The sequence below is a fragment of the Zosterops lateralis genome, assembly GCF_965231275.1.
Source record: "Zosterops lateralis genome assembly, chromosome: 7".
NCBI lineage: Eukaryota > Metazoa > Chordata > Aves > Passeriformes > Zosteropidae > Zosterops > Zosterops lateralis.
Window position 1 is genome coordinate 24,443,044 of NC_139767.1, and position 21,898 is coordinate 24,464,941.

At 40.9% G+C, this 21,898-nt stretch overlaps 1 protein-coding gene across 1 annotated transcript; it reads left to right on the forward strand.

The window, feature by feature from the left end:
- The first annotated feature begins 76 nt into the window (after positions 1 to 76).
- ERCC3 (ERCC excision repair 3, TFIIH core complex helicase subunit) lies at positions 77 to 20,261 on the forward strand. The gene is made up of 15 exons (XM_083865174.1): positions 77 to 303; positions 380 to 585; positions 1,490 to 1,726; positions 2,364 to 2,413; positions 3,341 to 3,476; positions 3,686 to 3,850; positions 4,836 to 5,040; positions 6,014 to 6,328; positions 7,490 to 7,674; positions 10,448 to 10,650; positions 13,993 to 14,089; positions 14,281 to 14,398; positions 15,512 to 15,630; positions 18,838 to 18,990; positions 19,349 to 20,261. The coding sequence occupies exons 1-15, from the start codon at positions 210 to 212 to the stop codon at positions 19,481 to 19,483; spliced, it is 2,418 nt and encodes an 805-aa protein (XP_083721300.1). The 5' UTR covers positions 77 to 209; the 3' UTR covers positions 19,484 to 20,261.
- The last annotated feature ends 1,637 nt before the right edge of the window (positions 20,262 to 21,898 follow it).

Sequence of the window (21,898 nt, forward strand, 5' to 3'; positions counted from 1 at the left end):
TCTCAGTTCCGAGTTGGGTTTTTTTAATTGTTATTTACGGCGCGTTTTCCGGAAGCTCAATTTCTTTTATTAATTTTTAATTTTTTTTCCTCATTTCCTGCGGGTGCGGGCGTGGCCCGGGGTGTGGCCGCCTCCCGCCCCCGAGGCCCCGCCCCGCGCCCGCCCGCGCGTCTCCCCGCGGCAGGGGCGGCCCCGGGAACAGAGAGCCGATGGTGTCTCCGCCCCTGGCGGCGCCGCCGTGCGGAAGTGACGCGCGGGCGGGCGCAGCGCGGCGCGCGGCGGCCATGGGCAGGAAGGAGCGCGGTGAGGGGGCCGGGGCGGCGCGGGCCGGGCCGGGGGGACCTGGGGCGGCTCCTCACGGCTCCCGCTCTGCCCACAGATAAGAAGAAGTCCAAGAAGCGCCATTACGATGACGACGAAGACGATGAGGACGAAGGTGGCGGGAAGGAGCCGCAGGAGGCGGTGCCGTCGGCGGCGGGGAAGCAGGTGGAGGAGAGCGGCACCAAGGTGGACGAGTACGGCGCCAAGGACTACCGGCTGCAGATGCCGCTGAAGGCCGACCACGGCTCGCGGCCGCTCTGGGTGGTGCGTGCGCGGGGATGGGGCGGCCGCTGTGCCGTGTGCCTGGGGCTGGGAGAGCCGAGGGGCGGCCGGGCTGTGCGGGGGAGGGACTCGGGCTCGCCTGGAGCGGAGTTTGATGCGGATCGGGGCGGGTGTATCCCGGGCAGCGCCTGTGCGGGGACAGCCCGGGGGACGGGACGGGACGGGAGCCCCGGCGGTGCCCGGGGAATCCTCCAGCCCCGGCAGCCTCCAGGTGCGGTCCCGCTGTCGCGCGTGTGCTGCGGGCCGGGCGGGGCACGGCGGCATCTGGGCCAGACATCTCGGGGAGAGCTGTTGGCTGATGACAGATCCCGGGGAGGGATCTGTCACTGCAGCGATACAGCGGCAGGGTTTGTATGTTGGAGTGAAACAGCTTTAAGACAGGCTGGCCTCATCTTCTGCAAGTGGTGCCGTTTGTTTTCTCTGCCCTTCGAAAGGGACGTCAGTAGACTTGCCCAAGGTTTGGCCAAGTATCTTCCCCAAGCATCTAGGTGATTTCCTAGCCAGCGTCTGCAGGGTGCCTGTCACCGACTGCTGTACAGGCACCGAGTGCTGTGACACCCAAATGGTGTCATTCATTCATTCATTCTGCATAAAACAAGCAAGGAGTTTTGTTGTTCCAGGGGAATGAGACTAGGAGCTTGCCTCTACTCAAGCAATTTCTTTAGCTTTAAAATAGAAGGAATACCTCAGCATGTCAGTCTGGAAAAACTTTATTGATCTCATTGTGGTTTATTCATAGTGCCATGGAAGGAACATGAATGTATCAATGGTTGGACCATTTTCAGAAGACAGAAGTTACATGTTTATTCTTTTTCTTATAACTTCATTGTGAGATTCAATTCAACTATCGCTGTTTTGCCTTCAGCATTTGTTTTTGTTTCTGTAGGCTCCCGATGGCCATATATTTTTGGAAGCCTTTTCTCCAGTTTACAAATATGCACAGGACTTTCTGGTTGCCATTGCTGAGCCTGTGTGCAGACCCACCCATATTCACGAGTACAAGTTGACTGCTTACTCCCTGTACGCTGCTGTGAGTGTGGGCTTACAAACAAGTGACATCACTGAGTACTTGCAGAAACTCAGCAAGACTGGTGTCCCAGATGGAATAATTCAGTTTATCAAGGTAAGGCTATTTTACTGGCATTGGAAATACATTTGTTTCTTCTAAGGAACTCCTTTCCTGCTGCCTCTGCCTAATTGATTTATTATTTTTAATCATTAATCCCTTTTAACTGTCTTATTCTTCAGTCATTGTTTCAAGAGAACATTATTTTTTTATGTCTTTTTGTATATGATATTGCTGCACGCGTACTATTTTCATAATATACCCTTTGTGGGATTTATAAAAAGTACATTTAAGTGTCTGTGTAGATAATTTCAGCTAGTGTGACTTGGACATGGGGAAAGATTCCTCAGATTTGCTCTGAAGGAAAATTGAGAATATGGGAAGCAGTCTGTAATAGTGGGGCACTGTAAGACAGCCTGCCTTATCCTGCAAGTGTGTTCTCACAGTCTCGGAAACAGTTTGAAATAAACTATAAAAAGTGAGTATCTGCACCTGATCTCCTGCATGAGATGATGTGATCATTTGCTGAAAATACCTTTTCAGGTATTTTCTGTTACATTGTTCCATGAGCACAACAGCAGTGCAAGTAAGTGTTTTGTGGTAAGGTGCTTTCTCACAAAGACCTAAATCCATTGCAGAGTTTGGTCCTGAACATCTCTCTTTTGCCTGTTCCTAATGACTGCTCTCTTTGTAGCTGTGCACTGTCAGCTATGGGAAGGTGAAGCTGGTACTGAAACACAACAGGTAAGTGGCTTCTTCCTCAGCTCTTGTGGCAGGAAGTGCTCCAAATGCACACCTGTGTTTGAGTGAATGGGTGATCTCAGGAGCTCTGGAGTCTCACAACTGCCAGCTGAGTGTAATAGCTCTCAGGTATCACTTTTATAGCTTTTGGAAGTATTTAAACATTAACTGATGAATTGTGTTTGGCTGTCCTGAGCTAGCCCTGGTTGTCGTCACATTTTTAAAAGTAGGTTGCAAATTTGATATTGTAGCTTATTTCTTTATTGCTTGGACTTGCAATATGTCTTTGAAGTTTTCAAATCATTTGGGAAAGATAAGCAAATCCAGTGACAAGAGGTTGAGTGCTTGTGTCTGCATTGAATCAGATTTGTTTTAAAGCTAAAGGATAATGCTGGAAGGGACCTGGAGAAGTCAGCACATATTTTATGTGATCTCCAACCAACATCATTATTAAGGAATCTCCAGGATGCATTAGTTTTAAATTTTTAGGTGATTTGTGTTTTGGAAGTTTGGGGTTTTGTCTTTTGGACTTTTCTGGTGCTGTGGACAGGACTTGAAAACACCACATCCGGTGTTTTCACAAACTCAGTTCAGTCTCAAAACAATTTACTTCACTTGCATGTCACAAATAAGATCTGTATGTGAAAGGTCTGTGTGGGCATTTCTGCCTGAGTTTGCCACTTGTGTTAGGTTAGAGAACATTTGAGTAAGATGGAGGGGTGACTGCACAGTACATGGTGCTTTTGATGTGAGGCGTCTTATAAAAGTTTTGGTTACCGTAATATCTTTATTTTTAAATTAGCACCCCAAGATTGGATGCTTGAGAGTGCATCTGGGACAGCTGTGCATTTAATCATCCATGCTGCTCTTCCTGTGTGTTATTCAGTTGATGAATTAATAAAAATACTTTGCTTTATTCTTTCATTTTAGGTATTTTGTGGAAAGTACCCACCCTGATGTCATTCAGCAGCTTCTGCAAGACCATGTAATTAAAGAATGTCGCCTGAGAAATGCTGAAGGTGAAGAGACAGCGCTCATTACAGAGACATTCACAAGTAAATCTGCGGTATGTCCAGCCATATTCTAAAATTACTGCAGTGACTGCGGGTAAAGTCTTAAGTAGTGTGGAGTTGCTGTCATTTGTTGGTTGTATCAGCTTCATTCTGCCAGCAACAAACTCTTTCTCTTTAATGAGCCCAAATTTGGGGGGAAGAGGGGAGCCGGAGTATATTTCTAATGAAACCTTTGGTAAAAATTCATGTTCCTCTATTTCAGATTTCTAAATCCAGTGAAAGTGGCCTTGGTCCATCAACTTCACAGGGAACAGATGCTCAGCATAAGCCAGATGTCCCAGCTGACTTATTTGAGTTTTATGAACAGATGGACAAAGATGAGGAGGAGGAGGAGGAAACGCAGACAGTGTCTTTTGAAGTCAAGCAAGTACGAATATTGCACAGAAGCACATAAGCATGAGAACTTACTAGGAAGTACTGTGGCTCTTTGTTTGGTAGAGGAGATCGCTGGAAGTCATTAACATTTCTTTCCTTTTATCTTCCAAAGTTTAGAGTCTTAGAGGGTGGCAGTCTGGGTGTTGTTCCTTCCCAGCCTGCAGAGCGCAATGCTCGCAGGCCAGAGGGGCGCCAGGGACTCAGGGAGGTTCCCATCACGTGTGGCCCAGTATTACTTAGTGCAAGAAGAGAATTCAGTGCAGGGCTTCTTTCAGAGAGCTTTTTTTCTCCTCCTGCTTTTGTTTTGTAATTCGTGGTTGCAAGAAGGAATTCTTTCTTGGTGGTTCCAATTTCATGATTTGAGATGGGGAGCTGGAGGTTGGAGCACAGTCCTTGCTTGACCTTCAGAGAACTTCTATAGAAATTCTCAAGCTATTTTTGTACTTGGTGGTTCTAATGATGACTTAGTGGGGGAAAAAGGAATTTAGAAAAGACTGACTTAGTAGCTGTTTTGTTTATTGGAAATAAAACAACCCAAACCAACAGTCTCTTGGTGACCGATGCAGCCTGTCATTGTCTTGGAAAAACTCCCATACAAGGTATGGAGGTTTTCAGAGATAGAGATGTGCAGTTTTGTGTAACTAGAGAACCTTTTCTGTCTGTTACCAAACTCTTCATTGCAGGACTTCAGGGTGTAGTTTAGTCACTGCGGGGTAAGCAGCAATCTGAGCTGAATGTGTCGTGTTCTTCCATCTGCCTGAAGAGCTCTCTCTAATATTAACTGTCCTTCAAAATGTTCAGGGGGGTGGGGCAATCACAGGAAAAGTTTCTGGAATAAACCTTAGCTCTTGCAGACTTCATAAGTGTAAAAATAAATGCAACTTCACTTGGTACTATGTAACCTAGTTGTTTTTAGGGAAAAAGAAATTAATTCAGATGTGAAGAATTTATCAACTGAAACTTTGTTTCCTGTTCAGGAGATGATTGAAGAACTTCAGAAGCGTTGTATCCATTTGGAGTATCCCTTGCTGGCAGAATATGATTTCAGAAATGATTCTGTGAATCCTGATATCAATATAGATCTGAAACCTACTGCAGTCCTCAGGCCCTATCAAGAGAAAAGCTTAAGGAAAATGTTTGGGAATGGACGAGCCAGGTCTGGTGTTATTGTCTTGCCATGTGGTAAGTTTCTGTGTTGGTAGTTAGACAATTTGTTCTTTATTTGCCTCTATTAAAGAGAATTCCAAAGATGACAGCTGCCTGGATTTCAGACAGCAGCAGGGACTGTTCTGGTCCCAGTGTGCAGAATCCTGGTGGTTTTTATTGAGCTGGTGGTGAGGCTGTGCTGACAGAGGGCCGGGTCACAGAGCTGCCAGTGTCCTGGCAGGGGCTGGGGAGCAGCTGTGGTACCTTCACACTGCCAGTTGTGCTTTCACTGTGCCCTCTGCCACCTCTGCTCATCTTCCCGTGAAATGTAAAGCTGTTGGCATTGAAATTTGTTCCTTGGTTGGGAATACAAAGGTGGCCTAAAATGGCATCCAAGGAAGAAGAAAGCTTGTGTGCACAAGTGCTGGGCGGGGGAGATTGAGGCAAAAATGAGGAACATGCTGACTGAAACAGCCTACAGAAAACAGAGGGAAAATGAGCTAACAGGAGACTGTGTGCCAGTGCCCTCAGTATTGGGGGAGGAGGAGGTACATGGGACATGTGATGAGGGCCTTGAGAGTGTGTAAGGGGTGCTGAGAAAAGTCGGAAGGTTGGGAACATTTAAGGACTTGCTTTATGGAGGAGTGGGGTAACTGGCAGAGACAGTAGAATAGAGCACCCCTAGGGAAGCTTTCTGTAGCCACGTGTAATTTAACCTTCTTTTGAAGTTGAAAAGCATTAAAATGATTCTAATTGTCAAAGCCTTTGTTTACAGTTATTTTCTTGAGGAAATACAGTTGTGTCCTATAGACAATCCAGCTGTATTTTTAAGAAGCAAATACTGAATCTCTTTAAGACTTGATCTCTTTGTAGCAAAGAAACAATAAAGAAATTCCCCTTTGCGTGATTTCCTACCCTCTCACGGTTTTCCTTTGCTCTTTTGCTTTGTTCTCCTACTCCAGTGGTGTGTGAGAGATGACTAATGGGTGTCACTCCTCGTGCCCTGCAGGTGCCGGCAAGTCTCTGGTGGGAGTGACGGCTGCGTGCACCGTGCGCAAGCGGTGCCTGGTGCTGGGGAACTCGGCCGTGTCGGTGGAGCAGTGGAAGGCCCAGTTCAAGATGTGGTCCACCATTGACGACAGCCAGATCTGTCGCTTCACCTCTGATGCCAAAGACAAGCCCATTGGCTGCTCTGTTGCCATCAGCACGTATTCCATGTTGGGACACACGACAAAAAGGTCTTGGGAAGCAGAAAGAGTGATGGAGTGGCTTAAAAGTCAAGAGTGGGGGCTTATGATACTGGATGAAGTCCATACCATCCCTGGTAAGGAAAAGGTGTACAAATCTTCCATGTTGCATGCATTGTTAATGTCCTTCTGTTCTTGTAGAAGTGGTGTATATTTGCTGTTCTTCTCATGATTAACGTAGTGAGTAAACCCATGGCTCAGGGTTTTGAGATAAGTAAACTGCCTTGTTCTACTTTTTTTTTTTTTTTTTTTTTTTTTTTTTTTTTTTTTTTTTTCCCTGAAAACTACTACATAGTTTAGCTGGCCACTAATTTTCTGGAAGCCTTCAAATTAGACACTGTGTTTTCTGTAATAACAGTGTAAAGTACAAGTTCCTCCTTGTAGGTTGATAAGGTGCTCTTAAAATACCTGAATTACATTTGCATAATTTTGCTGTAGACATATTTCAACGGGAGAGGAATTAATCTGCCTTCTTCTCTTACATGCAGTGGCACTGCAGGGCAGCTTTTAATATCTATGAGTAACCATAGTGATTCACATCCAGAAATAACTGTTGTCTTTGAAATTGCCATGTAATTGAGATTCGTACTGCTAGAAAGCAGTAATGTACTATTAGAGTGTCTGTGGAATAATCCTGACTGAAAAAACCACCCAAAATTCTGTTACTCTTCTTCCTTATTCTTATTTGAATATATTTTTGTGTCTACTGAAGTAATGGATTTCAGAAGTAGACCTTGGTGATGATTTGCCATTTTATCAAAGTAGCATCATGCTGGCACTGTTCTGTCACTTTTGTTCTTGCTTGATTTCACAGAAATGGAGGGAAAACAACTCCTCTGTGATCTCTAGCAATACTAAAGATGAGTAATCCTGCAAATCCTGAATGTGGCAGTGAGCCAAGGGTCCTTGTGTCATAGTTCTTGCTAGGAAATAATAGAGACCCAAACCAAGCCATGTAACCTCTGAATATATTAATTTTCTCTTGGGGAATGGGAAATAATGAAGATGCCAGAAGGTTTACTGGAACTTTCAGAGTACACTTGACAATGGCTGCAATCACTGTGAAGTTTTGCTGTAACACAGATTTGTTTGGAGTGTATGTGCAACAGGGGTACAATTTCCCAATGCTGTGCTTGCCTTATGTTCAGGAGTTGATGAAAATGTATTTCAAAGTTGCAGTATTTATCTTCTAAAACCATTCAGGAAAGTTAACAAAAAATTTGTCTTGGATTTCTTAGCAAAAATGTTCAGACGTGTGCTCACTATTGTACAAGCTCACTGTAAACTGGGGCTGACTGCTACCCTGGTCAGAGAAGATGATAAAATTGTTGACCTGAACTTCCTGATCGGACCAAAGCTCTATGAAGCCAACTGGATGGAGCTGCAGAACAGTGGCTACATTGCTAAAGTCCAGTGTGCTGAGGTGATGCTCTGCTTTTTGGTACTATTAGTGTTTATTTAGTGTGCTTATAAAGTTGAAAAAAATTCTTGCAGCTCTCGTAACAAAGAAGGATAGTAGAAATTTTAAAACACATAAGAAAACACCTGCTTTTTTCAAGCCTGAACATATGAGAGTGTAACTTAAAAACCAAACTCACCATTCTTTCCAGTATAAAGGTGTGACCTCTGTTCTTTCCAGCATATGGATGAGAGGTAAATCTGTTATCAAAAGAACTGAAAATCTTTCACACAGACACATTAGAATGCTAAAGTAATCTTTCTGGAAAGCCTAATTCAGTGTATTGTCTCTGAATATGACATGGAAGATACTTAGGGAAGCATATAACTTTCTCCAAGCTCTCTGTAATTTACAAGATTTCCATGTAAGCATCAGAGGGTTGCTTTTTCATGAATTTATCTGGTCTCCTGTTGAACAGATGTAAAGTTTTAGCAGCTGCAATGTGTTATGGTAGAGTTCTACAAAGGTTTCTTGTCTGTTTGGTTTACTTTTTTTTCCCTCTCTGTTGTTTGTGGGGGTTTTCTGTCTTTGTTTGCTGGTTTGGGTTTTTTTTTTTTTTTGTTTTGTTTTTTTTTTTTTTGTTTTTTTTTGGTTTTTTTTTGTTTTTTGTTTTGTTTTGTTTTGTGTTTTTTTTTTTTGTTTTTTTTTTTTGTTGTTTGGGGTTGTTTTCTGGTTTTTTTTTTTTGTTTGTTTTGTTTTGTTTTTGTTTTTGTTTTTTTTTTAGCTTTTTGTTCTTGTTATTGTTGTCGTGGTTTATTTTAAGCCTGTCTTGCTAATTTCATGTAATTCTCCCTAGCTCTGGTACTGGAATAAAAGATGTAGATGCAGGTCAGCAAAACCCACTGTTTTGAACTCAAGAATGCAGGTGAAAGGCACCTGGAGAATAACTGTTGAAGGGAGAGTAACCAGTCCTCAAATTCAGATTTGCATTTGGGCACTTTGGTTAGTTCTGCTGTGCAAACAAAATTCCCTGAATAGTCATTGAAAAATGAAGCACGGGCTGCCTTTGGTTCTGAATGATGGGAAAATTCTGCAAGTTTATATTCCTTAGGCCAATATTTTGAGCCAACATTCAATGACTCTACCAAAAGCAAAGAATAAAAAAGCTCACTGTTGAGTCCACTGTTGAGCACAACTGCTTTGCACATTTATTTTTTTTTTATTTCCTTGGGGAGTAGCATCATTAATCAACTTAGTTTGTTCCCCTCAGCCAGGAAGGGTGTCTGGCTCACTGGTTCAGTGCAGTTCCTCTCAGGTGGCCGGAGAGGGCAGTGCTGATGTCTCATAGGGCAGGTCGTGGTTGTTGCAGGTGTTGCTCTTTCACTCCTCTAAAAGAGGACGAGCAGCTACGTTTAAAAAATTACACAAATTTTAAGAAAAGGCAACAAATCTGTTCTTTACCTGTTCTTTCAGAGTTTTGTAATTTACACAAGGAAATTGTAATTTGAGCAGCCATACTAAGTCTTTGGATTGGAGTGCCTGTCTTGCAAACTGTAAAAATGAAAATATCATTGGAGTGAGAAGTAGATCTTACCCGTTTCCTAATCCAGAAGAGAGTGCAAATACAAAATACATGTGTTTGCCATGTAGTCAGAGGCATTGAGCAATAGATGAAATTTGTACTGCAGTCAAATACTCAGTATTTGTATCTCATTGTCACATTGATGTAATTGTCTTCTGTTTCAAGAGTTTTAAGTCTTTCATGTAGACAGCTCACAATGACAACAGAGCCTATTCAGTGCATGAATTTAATCTAGTCAAAGGATCATAAAAGCATAATCTGGCATTTAACTCACTGGAAAAAATATTTTGAAACAAAAAATTAGGTCTTATTGGTACAGAACAATTCCTAATGTTTAAATAAACTCCTGTAAATTGCCATTAACTTCTTTGCATAATGGTGGTTATGAAAGAGGCTTTTCTCTGTGGTAGTTTGTTAATTTCTGTTGTGCAGTGGATATGAGGGAATAACTCATGTACAGCAGAGTGAATGTTTCCTAAATTATATGTTCTATGGATAGTGTCAGATGTTATCAGTAGTGTCACTTCATTGGCTTAAACTTCATAATGTCTTCTTTTTTTACGCTACAGTAGAAAAAATAAGCCTAGACTTACTGAAGTACTGTGGTTGCTATTTACATAATAGAAGAATTGCTCAGGTATCCTGGGGTGATGTTATTGTCTATTGAAAACTTATAATCAATCCTAGTGTTTTGGAAGTTCTAGACTCAATAGCTATTAAAATAAAGTTCACTCCTTCATGGATATATGAAATAAGATGGGTGAATTTGTTCTGTAATAAAGACAAAATCTGTCTCAGCTTTCCGAATATGGATGAAAATTAGTCTTTATGGGAAAAAGCTTTAACTGTTGTGAAAGGGTGATTACACAGACAGTTCATTCCCTTAATTACTACTTTGTAAAAAGTAGTAGCATTCAGTAAATTATTTGTGATCATAAAGTAACTATCTTTCAGTCTTGTTCCAGTCCCATTGCCTATTTCTGTCATGGATCTCAGTGCCAAAGCATTTTGGAAAAGCAGATTTTAGCAGTGCAGGAGACTTCACTCACTGGTAGCTTTCATTTTGGTACAGAAATGACAGTGTTAAAATCTGTGACCTGCACTATGCAGAAAGTCCTAATGCATTTACCATCTCCCAGTATCTTTTCAATTCCCACAGGGATTAAATAAATAAATAAGAGTGCTACTTTGTTTGTGTGTGTTTTCTAATTGTAGGTCTGGTGCCCGATGTCACCTGAATTTTACAGAGAATATGTAGCTATTAAAACAAAGAAAAGGATACTGCTCTACACCATGAACCCAAATAAATTCAGAGCCTGTCAGTTCCTGATTAAGTTTCATGAGCGACGGAACGATAAAATCATCGTCTTTGCTGACAATGTGTTTGCACTGAAGGAATATGCAGTCAGGCTTGGGAAGTAAGTGTTCACAACCAGTGTTGTTTTCCTTCTTCCATGACAATTTCCTTGCAGTCTCACAGCTTTCAGTAGTCTTTAATATTTTTTGTAATGCTGTAACTCCAGTTCTCCTGCATAAAAAGCTCAGGAGGCTATTTTTGGATGGACCTTATTGGCACTGCAACATAATTTTGGTGTTTGAGAAGAATCTCTGTTAATCATTTGTTTCAGAAAAGCTTACATCCAGGATTTGTGAAAATTTTAGTATTTTTATTTTGTTTTAATCAGTAAAAGCCAGTGGAAAAATGAGAGGCTTCTAGAAATATTACTAGAACAGTTTCTTTAATGGATGGTAGCTTCCTGTGTCTCCCTGAGACAAAGGTTTTCAAATATATACTCTGTGGATCTTGCAAGATGTTCTGAGACCCAGGGCCTTCCTCTTCAGATTCTCAAAAGGTCTTTTCCTTGTGTAAAAAACTAAGACAAGTTTTTCTGGGATCTGTGCTGTACTAGTGCCCTACCTAGAACTGCAGTAATTGTTTAATAAACTAAAGGACATTTCTCCCTAAAGCTCCTTGGTTACCTTAAATGACTGTAACATGAGTGTAGTTACAAGAGGTTGTACAGACAGGGTTTAATGAGGGGTCAGCATCAGTCTGTTGGTAGGATTTGGGGAGGGACAGTCAGGGAGAGTTTGTCAGGATTGGGCATAGAGTGATTATTGGGAAACATATACGCTGGCCTCGTCCTTTCCTTGACAAGCCCAAATAATGCCTTGCTTGCTGGAAGTTGTGGGGCATTTTGATGGTGTATGATTTCATGTCTAGGAATTTCAGCAGTACTCCTTAGCAGAACCACAAACAAGCCTTACACTTTCCAAAATTCACGATCAGTTCTGACTGCAGTTTAAGGGGCTGTGTTGTGCTGGCATGCTGTGACATCAAATAGCAAGCAGAGCTAATGGTGCTGGATGAATTCCAACACCCGTGGTCTCTTTCATCATTTTTTTAATCTGTCTGGACAGAGATTAGCTGTAATGATGCCTCTGGAATGTCTCTAGCAGTGCTCAGTGCACCAGAGACAAAGGCTTTAGCACAGGCAGTGCTGGGAGGGGGGATGCTATGGAGCACAGCAGTTTTAAGTGGGGTAGATGCTGTGGAAGTGTGGCAGAAAAACCAGTTGGAGAAGTAGTAAGTGGCCTCTTTTTATATTGTGGAGTGAATTCTGTGTTTCTCACATCATTTATGGAGCTCCAGGTTATCTAGCTGTCACTCTTAGAAAGAGAGGAGGCTTGCAGTGCTGGACAAAGGTGAGGAGGGAGCCTTTGTTTTCACCAGAGTTTTGTATCAGTTTTCTCTGCAGGCTAAGCCAAAGGGAGCTGTTAGTTTGTGCAGAGCAGGAATTCCATGTGTGGAGGAGAGAGCAGCCCTGTGGGTACAGCCAGGAGTGCTGTGGCTGTGCCCAGCAGGAGCACAGCTCCCACTGCCCTTCCATGGGGGAAAGGTGGCCACAGTCTGGCTGCCTTTGCTGGCTTCCCTTTAACCTCCTTGCCCTTGGTAGTGGGGAACCATTATGGAAAGACCATGCACATGACAGGAATTACTTTGACTGCAATTTTTGGGGCCAGAGAATCCAAATTTGCTTGTCCAGATTTCCCTCTGTCATGAGTCTGTCATCCAGTGTAGCATAGCTCATGTACTGACTGGCATTACTGGTGTTAGGAATATATTTAAATCACTGTTTCTGAAGGACTGTGACTCTGTGGTTTTGTTAATTATGTTAGTTAATGAGAGAGGAATCCATCTTTGCAAATCCCTCAAATGTCTTTTTGCAATGAGGAAAATGAGTCATTAAAAAAAGAATCCATTTAGCACTTAATGTTTTAGATTGAGAGAAGTACCCAGGAATGTCAATGAATCACTTGCCCAGTAGGATCTGGGCAAGTGAATGAAGGATTGATAGCCAGGAGTTCAGGATTATTCTGTTCTTAATACAAAATTGTCTGAATGCCTTCCTGGTGGTTTTAAGAAAAGGAAGGTTCAAACATGCTTTAGTTTCAGTTTAAATCTGCCATTTAACTTCACTATTTAAATACTATATGAAATTTAAAATAAGACTTAAAATATCACTGAATGCTGCTAATTGAATAATGGTTTTGTTTCAGAGTTGATTCATTTGCCACTTTCATTTTTTAGCTTTTTTTTTAAGTCTGCTTAAATACACTAAATAGAAGAATTAGATTAGAGATGACTAGGATTGTTTGGTAAAAAACCCTTGAATAAAGTTTGTAGTAAAGAAAGCAAGAGGAGCCAGTTCACAGGGATTAGTTGATAAGAGTAGAAAACCTTAGTCCTATGCACTGCTATGTTTATGTTCAGCTACCACTCATGTATGTGCAATACTAAATGGAAAATTTGAGTTTGGTTCCTTGTGTTAGAAACAATTTATGGAAATGTGAACAAAACAGTAATTGAAAAACTTAACTCCTTTTGTTTGGAGATGCTTGGTAACCAGCATTTGGAAAAGCAGTGCAACAGATGACAAAGCAGTAGCAGTGCTATCCTGCATGCAGCTCACTGTTTCTGTGTGGGTTTTGCTCTCTTCAGCTTTTTGGTTTTTTAACTCTGCATAGGCAGAAATAAAACAGCCAGACACTAGAAAATTCATAGCAGTCCAAGTTACTCATTAAGTCTGTAGATGACTGAGAGTTTGTGTGAGCCATCAGGATTGAGACATTAAATATTCCATGTAATTCATTGTCAAACATTATAAACCATAGGTGAAATGTCACTGTGAGCTGCTCATAAAATGTTTGAGGCCTTTTTGTCATTTCAGTAGGCCCAGAAGGTATTAAATGGGGCAAGAGGTTAGCTTTAAAAACAAAAATAATTTTCCCAGAGCAACAACCAGCAGCCCATTTGTGACACCCAGCGTATCCTTGATAGAGAAGCCTGTATTTTCAAGTGTTTAAATAGGAACCAAAGGTTGCAGCTGTAAATGTGCTAACTCAGTACATTTGAAGAAAAAAAATCTCTTTAACAGCTGCCTTCAGTCTTTCATGTAGGCTTAGCAAATGTATTCAGTCTGTTGATATACAGCTTCATTGGTGCATGTAATTACAAAACATTTGTAACTGTCAGAATTTCTTTCTGGCTGACTGGGTTGCCGCAGAGGTTTCCACAAACCCCTGGGCAGCTGCCATGAAAAGCCAAACAAGCTAAAAGTAAACTGAAATCTGTACCAAAATCTGGTTTGTTTTCATATCTGCTCAAATGTGTCCTGCACTCCCTGCCACAGTACCTCATAAGAAATGAGTGAGGAATCTTGAATTTATTTCATTTGTATATGTCGTGTTCTTTTCAGACCCTATATCTATGGTCCTACTGCCCAAGGGGAAAGAATGCAAATTCTACAAAACTTCAAGCACAATCCAAAAATCAACACTATTTTCATTTCCAAGGTGAGGGAGTTACATTCACTGTGTCCTTGTGCCTGTCTTTGGAGTGAACTTTTAAGAGTAGGCGGCACATGCATGGTTTGCATTTGACATCTTCGTATCACAGCTCACAAAGAAAGCTGTGCTTTGTATTTAGTGTTGGCTGGGGAAATGTGGAAATAAGAGAGTGCTCAGAGGGTGCTGCTCTTTTGCAGGTGGGGGACACGTCCTTCGATCTGCCAGAAGCCAATGTGCTCATTCAGATTTCATCCCATGGTGGGTCACGAAGGCAGGAGGCTCAAAGACTGGGCCGAGTGCTGAGAGCCAAAAAAGGTAAAAGAGGTGGTGGTTGGGCTCTGGGCCTTGGATCCTAGAGCAGGAGAAACTGGGTGTTCATGAGGTTTCTTTATACTGTCCATGCATTATATTTTAGTCAAAGAGAATATACCAGTGAATGAAAATGAAGCATCTTCTGAGTCAGTAAACTTAGTAAACTAAAGGACAAAAAAAGCTGAAAGAAAACTGACTTTCTGTTCTTTGGCAGTCCTCTCACTCTTTCATTCCTTGATATTTTCTTCAACATGAAATTGTTTGTGAAGAATCAAAGTATTATTCTAAGAAGCAAGCCTCTAGAAATCACGTTTTTGATACTGTAGATTACTTGCTTTTAAAAATTGGATTTGGTTTTTGACTAGTGTGTTTTTGTAAAACATGGCCAAAGGAATTTTTTTGTTTAGAACAATTACTCTTAAAATACTTTCTACTCGGAAAGCCCTGCACACACTTATTTTATGTGCAGTTTGTGCTTGTTACAGGTAAGGCTTTGTTTTAAAATGCGGACAAAACCCATGTTAGTGAATTGACAAAGTCTTAGTGAAACCCTGGGTTTTAAAAGAGAGCCCCATTACTGGGGTAACAGACCTTAAGGACTGTAAGTGTAAAAAACTTACACAGCCTGGTATATGCTGGTCTTCAAATATTGCTATGAATTCTTAGCCAAGTATCTTGGTTTCACTTTTGAAATTCAAAACCACTGCAAACTCTAGTTCACATGGATAAAACTATTCCTTTGTCTTTTTCTGTTGAACTTTTTTGACATGCACTGCGGTCCTTTCTCTTGACATAATAGACAAGAACAATTTTGTCTTTCACCTTGCCTATAAGAATAAAGCAGCAGATTCTTCACAGAGCACCTGCGTGATTGTGTTAGTCTACATTTCTTTTTCTGTTTTTGTCTTTTCACCTATCCTCAAGTTATTAAGAACAAAAATAGGAGTTTCCATGCTGTGTCAATAAGTTTATGCAAAGTCTGGGTGCAGGTAAAAAAAGCAAATAGTTTTTGTGGGGACAAGTTACTTAGGTACCTGTTTTCAGTATTTATTCCTTGGTTGTTCTTTGTTGCAGTGTTCCAAATGAAACTGATCACTGAGTGCTTTTGTCTCCTAGGCATGGTTGCAGAGGAATACAATGCCTTTTTTTATTCCCTTGTATCCCAAGACACTCAGGAAATGGCATATTCAACAAAACGGCAACGGTTTCTTGTAGATCAAGGTTATAGCTTCAAGGTAACTCGTCCCTTCTGTTTATTATGCTTGAGGCCTAAGAATATAATTTTCATAATGTTTAATGTTTAGTGTTCTGTTCAGTACTTGAGAATTCAGGTTGTGGAATGCATTAATGAAGGTTTTTCTTGCAAGCAACAACTGCTCTGGTATTATCATCCATATTATTGTGAGGGCAGATACAAGTAGCTTTGTACAGCTTCTGGAAAGGTAAGTGTTTTAACTTCAAAGAGGCACCCTGGAGAGTGCAGTGCATATTCCTTTGTGGTTGGTTTATGTTTGTGCTGTTCAGTTGTCCCATTTTACAGTATCACACTGGTGCTGCGTAAAGCAGTGTTGGGTGTTGTCAGAGTGGGCAGCAGCAATTCAGACAAAGTGGTAAAAAATTAGGAAGTGACAATTTCCAAAGAGCTCCAGTCTCAGACCAGTATTTCACTATGTTACCTCCTTCCAAACATAACCAAAGCTCCTCTGTAGTATAGATTTCATGGTGTATCTCATTTCTTTTTCTTAAAATGCATGGATTGCCCTGTATGCTCATCTGTTAGGCTCTAAAAGCAGCAGAATATACTGATAGCTCTTGGATTTAGGTAAATTATTCCTTTGAAAAACTGGAGCTTACTGCTCTGATTAGAAGCATTCCCAATGAGAAGCAGTGCTGAGGAGAAATAAAAACTAGGCTCCTACATCTGGCTGTTCAAGAGCTTGTCTGCATCAGGTACCAGTACGGGACATCCCCCTGAACTGCTGGGCTGGGGCAAATCACTGCTCTGGAAAGACCAGTTAAAGAGCTCTTTAGAAACAGACCTGTCATGGTCGTTATAGGTGAAAAATTTGTTTCCCTTTGTAGTGAATGTGTTTCAACAAAGTTGTAATCAGTACTAAGCTGCAACTAATTACAGCAAATGCATCTGTGTGGCTATAGCCAGGAAGATTAGAGCAATTCTTTACTTATATTTGAATGCCCTGGATTCTAGAACTAAGAAAGAGGTTAAAATAGAGGGATTTCATTTTGCAAGGAAGGCTCTCTTAGTCCTATGAGCTTTGGTGTAATGTGGGACAAAAGCAGTGCAAGTGGCCAGCTGAGTATCTGGAGCAACATTTTTGCTGACCAGTACTGGAACGTTCCTTATTTGCAGATTAGAAACAAAACATTAGAATATCTATTTTCTTATGTTTGCCAAACTTAGTCATAGCTGGCATCAAAGAATAATAGGGCTGAAAGAAACTTCCAAAAAAAATATCTATTGTGTTTCTTCATTCCAAGCAAGGATGAACTGTGTGTATGCCATTCCCAGTAAATGTCTGCCTTCTTAGTATTCCAAATATGGAGACTCTACTTCTTCTTTAGGTAATTATTTCAATGCTAATGTCCGCTTTTCAGAATATGTGTTCCTAAATAACTAAAAATTCATTACTAGTTTAAAAGGTAACAGTTTTCACTTTTTGTTTAGGACTTACTTTCTTCTTGCCATCTCTCAACAGCTTCATTCTCTGCCTTTCCACAAAAAGAGAACTGGAGTAATTTTTTTGCTGAATCCACGTATCTTGTCTTTGCTTCCTTAATATCAGCCTTATTCCAGTTTACTGCTTGGAGTGTACTGCTAGCTGGTTTGGGGTTTTTTTGCCTTTGCTACTGTATCGTATTTTTATTTAGAGACCAAATGTAGGATATACTAAATTTTAAACCAGTAGCAGAAGAACTCTATATTAAAGAATTGGGGGTAACTTTTAAACAGAGCATCAGTTGGACAGCTTAAAGGATGATGCAGTGGGAATTCTTTTCCATTCTATGAATCATGCTAGCACTGTTCTGCAACCAGAGCTGGAAACAGGCAAATGTAATTTAAAATGGATTTTTGTGACTTCTTTTGCTTTGTCTTTGAGATGACCATCATCTTTGACTTAGCTTATATCCTTCTAAATAAACAAGGACTACCATAGTGTTCCTTTAGCATGTAGGACTGATTCCTTCCATGAATGGATTCTTCAGGCTTGGACATTTTCTCAGGAAGACATCCTTTTTCAAACTAGAAATTCCCACAAATAACGGCCCACAGCGCTGATTATTTGCTCCAGTGTTTCCCTGCCTCATTTTTTAAAAATGGTACTTGGCAGCTAATATGGATTTCTTTTACCTTAAACTTTGTTTACTGTGTTTTTGTGATCTGCTCCAATCCAGACTGCTGAGGTAATTAGTTTCTAATTGTATTGACTCAAGAAGTAAGCAGAAGAGATGAGGGAAAACACTACATTATCAGTGGCTGAATTAGAATGTCTTTCTCAAAACCTTGTCAGGTTGGGAACAGTGGGAAAACTGACTGTTATGTATAAACATATGCTTACAAAAAGCATTTAACTACAGGGAAAATTCTTGTGAAATGTTCAACATACCTCTGATTAAGAAAGTAAGCTGCCTGTTGTAAAGCTTTATTACAGAAGCTTGAGATCTTTCCAGTTCTTCATGAGAGGAGGTTTGTCAGCTGATGGAACCCATGGCACTTCATTGCCCGTAGGTCACGTGTGGCCTGCACCCACAGTTACCAGATGAATTACTGAGAATTCCACGGGGAACAAACCTCACTGAAGTTACCCAGTGTTTACTCAAAGACTGGAAGAGTCCTTTTGCTCTGTGGCTGATGCTCTGTTGCAGATTGCTGCACTGTCTCACAACAGCTGTACATCTCAATTTGTTAGGGTTTTTTCCCCATTGTCCTGAATGCTTCTTGCTAAAATTCTAAGTCTCTGCAGAGCTAGTGGATTATTTCTGTTAAATATAAAATACTAGTTCTTAAATGAGACAAACCTAGAGCCTACAGCATGACACTGACCTTGCAGTAAGTTGAGTACATATGTAAGCTATCTGTGCTTTGGTCAGTTTCTTGGTGAAGCTGGTATACACAGTGTTTAGCTGACATGCTCTGCCCAGAGCTTTTCTTTCTTCTTTTCCTTCCCCCCCAGCACCCTGCCAAAGATTTGTCTTTTGCATTTCCAGCTAGAATATACCAAGAGGTGTGTGTATGCATATGTGCATCACTTAGCAAGATTTTATATGTATCTGTGCTATCCGTAGTGTGAGGTTGTTCCAACCATTAATAAAAGTTGAAGGCAGTTCCAAAACTATATGAAATCAAAAATAGTTGTCCTGGTTTTGAATAGCTGACTGTGAGGAGGAGGAGCCCTCACCTTGTAGTGTGCTCTGTTTCTTAGGTAATCACAAAGCTGGCAGGCATGGAAGAAGAAGAACTTTCATTTTCAACCAAAGAAGAACAGCAGCAGCTTCTCCAGAAAGTCCTGCAAGCATCTGACCTGGATGCTGAGGAGGAAGTAGTTGCTGGAGAATATGGATCAAAGTCAGCTCAGGTAATGAAGAATTCTTTGAAAATTATGATCACAGGTGGGATAGAACTGGACCATTTTATTTCCATCCAATTCTAAATGTGATGTTACATTGGTGGCCTGATAATCTTTGTGAAGCATTAGAGAACAGATTTATTTTTTTAATCTTCAGTAGCCTTTAGCTATTGGAATAATTCACTTGTTGGGCACTCAGAAGGAATTAGACATGGCATTGATGTCCTTCTCCATCATATTTGAAGGAGAAGGTAACAGATCTATTGTTAGAGATTTTGAAGTAAATCTTCTATGTTACATGCAATGAAAATGTTTCAAAACCTCTGCTCACACACTAAGCATGTTCCTGTGCTCCCTGTCCTTGCAGGTGTCCCGTCGTGCAGGCACCATGAGCTCCATGTCGGGAGCAGACGACACGGTTTACATGGAATACCACTCCTCGCGGAGCAAGGCCTCTGCAAACAAACACATCCACCCCCTGTTCAAACGCTTCCGCAAGTGACGCCCTTCCCTGAGCGTCCTGTTGGAACTGTGTGGATCCATGTGCTTGTTACTGTTACTGAGAAGATGGAGTTGAAATTTATGACAGGTCCTTTAAAAGACTCTTGTAATGCATCTGTATAGCCACATATTTACTTACCAATGTATGTGCTCTCATAGGTGAATGGGAAAGCCAAGAAGGAACTAAATCTTACCATGAAAATATTTTTAGAAACTTTAAGATACAAATATGTCACAGCACATGTTTTTTTGTGTGGCACTGTGCTCCTTGTCTTACGCCCTCATTTCCTTGTGGCCAGATGGCAGAAGTATATGGACCACTTCGTTCAAGAGAGTACTTGTCTGGTTTTCAGGGTAATTGATAGATTTTATTTTTATCAGCTGAAGATCCTTTTTCAGAAGAGTCCTGAAAAGGTTTTGTAAATGAAGTTTGTACTGATGTAATATTATTTATCTGATTCCTATGTCTGCTCAACAATATACTGTTTTTCAAAATGCTTAAATAAAATCATTCAGTGAGCTAAACAAATCCTGAGAGGAGCACTTTACATTATATTTTTAAACTGAGAACTAATTTGTACTTGTGACTTTACCTGTATTAAAATTCTAACAAATTGGTCAGAAATACTTCAGTTTGAAGACAGGAAGAAAGAGGGGCTCTGTCTCCAAAGGAAACTCAAGCATTAGTAGTAAATACAAATGAATTCTGAGTTAATTTTCCTAATTGTTGAGAAGTTGCTCAAATAAAAGTTATTTCTCTTGTTATTTATATTCTATTTATTAACCATGCAATAAAACCAACCTAACTGCTAAACAGTGCACTGTCACCACAGAAGTTATTACTGAATCAAAAAGCTTTTTGACTTCTCACAAGGTGAGTTCAAAGAATGTGTGAAAGAAAGATTTCTAAGTTTGCTTCTTTAAATGAAGACTACATTATACTTCTAGAAAAAGATAGAAATGGTGGTGGTTTGTGGCAGAGGAATGCTTTTTAAGTAACATCTGCTTAATAATGTTACACTCTACTTGGTTTGGTATTAAGAGGTGTTATTTTGCTAGTTGTTTGTAGAGCTTTAGGAACAACCTCTGTTGGTTGAAAATAGATTGGTATAAAGGTTGCCATACTGAACGGAGCATGCATGGTACAGCTATTCTGGTTACATGGCAAATATGCTTCAGAAGAATACTGAATTCTGATTCTTATTAGCATGAATTCACAAATTGAGAATGTAGAAATATTGGAAGGATTTAATAATTGAGAACAGATGGTACTTGGTTTTGGTGTCTGTATCAGAATCAGGTAATTTTAAAAAAGGGAACTGATCTGCTTCAGTTTAAACTTTATTTAGGCTCTGAGCCCTACCCTGTAACACTTGATTCTTTCTCTTGTGCTGAGTCTTCTGCCTCACAACCACGGTGGAGTGGCTTATACAGAAGAGGTAATTGTGCAGTATTCTGGTGCTGATTTCCTCTCCCCAGTTTAAAGCACTACTTACTTCTGATAGTTTGGACCAGCTCTAATGGCAATAGTTAGTAGCGAAATGGTAATTTAGTAAACGAGGGGGGCATGTGACAGAGGTGTAGCTAAGCAAGTCAGGCAGTGTCCCTCAGTGTAATTCTCTCCTAAGAAGCTTTATGAATTGCTTTGCAACTACTCTCCACCCTTCATAAACTTGAAAAAACCCACAACCACCTAGTAAATGCAAATGGCTTAATACTGATTCCCTTTTTTGAAGTTGTGAGATCATTAGTAGTAGCTGGATTTAGGACCACTGTAGTTCATGTGCAGTAAATCATGACTAATGATCTCACTCCTCCTAGTAATGTCTGTGTGGGATGCAGTACATTCAGCATCAAGTAAAGCATAGTAATTTTACGAGGTATGAATGACTCCAAGCATCAGTGATAACATCTTGGTATTCGAACTTTAGAATTCATTACATTGATAAGATTAAATGTGGTAATTACTTCCTGCAGGCTGTAGCAGCAAGTGGCAGACTGGTGCATTTACTCGCCAGGGTTGAGCTGCTGCTGCACGTGGCAGTGCCTGTCCCATAACAGGGTCGGGCAGGTCGGTCACTGAGGAGCTGCTGGCTCCTGGAGCTTCTGTCCTCATGGCCCCTCACTACCCCTGCACTCCGGCAATGCGCCCAAGGGTCACAGTAGACAGCTACAGATCTGTATCCCAGTCCTCTAGGAAACTAAATTGTCTGCAAAAGACCAGATAGTGTGGCAGGATTGTGATTCAGATTATGAGTGATGCCAGAGGCAGGTGAACTCGGGTAAGTAAATTATTTCTTGGAAGTCTATGGGTAGAGGAAGTGTGATTTTCTTGGATGTAATTCAGGATTCCTTGCTGGAAGAAAAGCTTTTTCTCTGCTCCCTGACCCCCTCCTTAGCCTGAATTCCACACTAA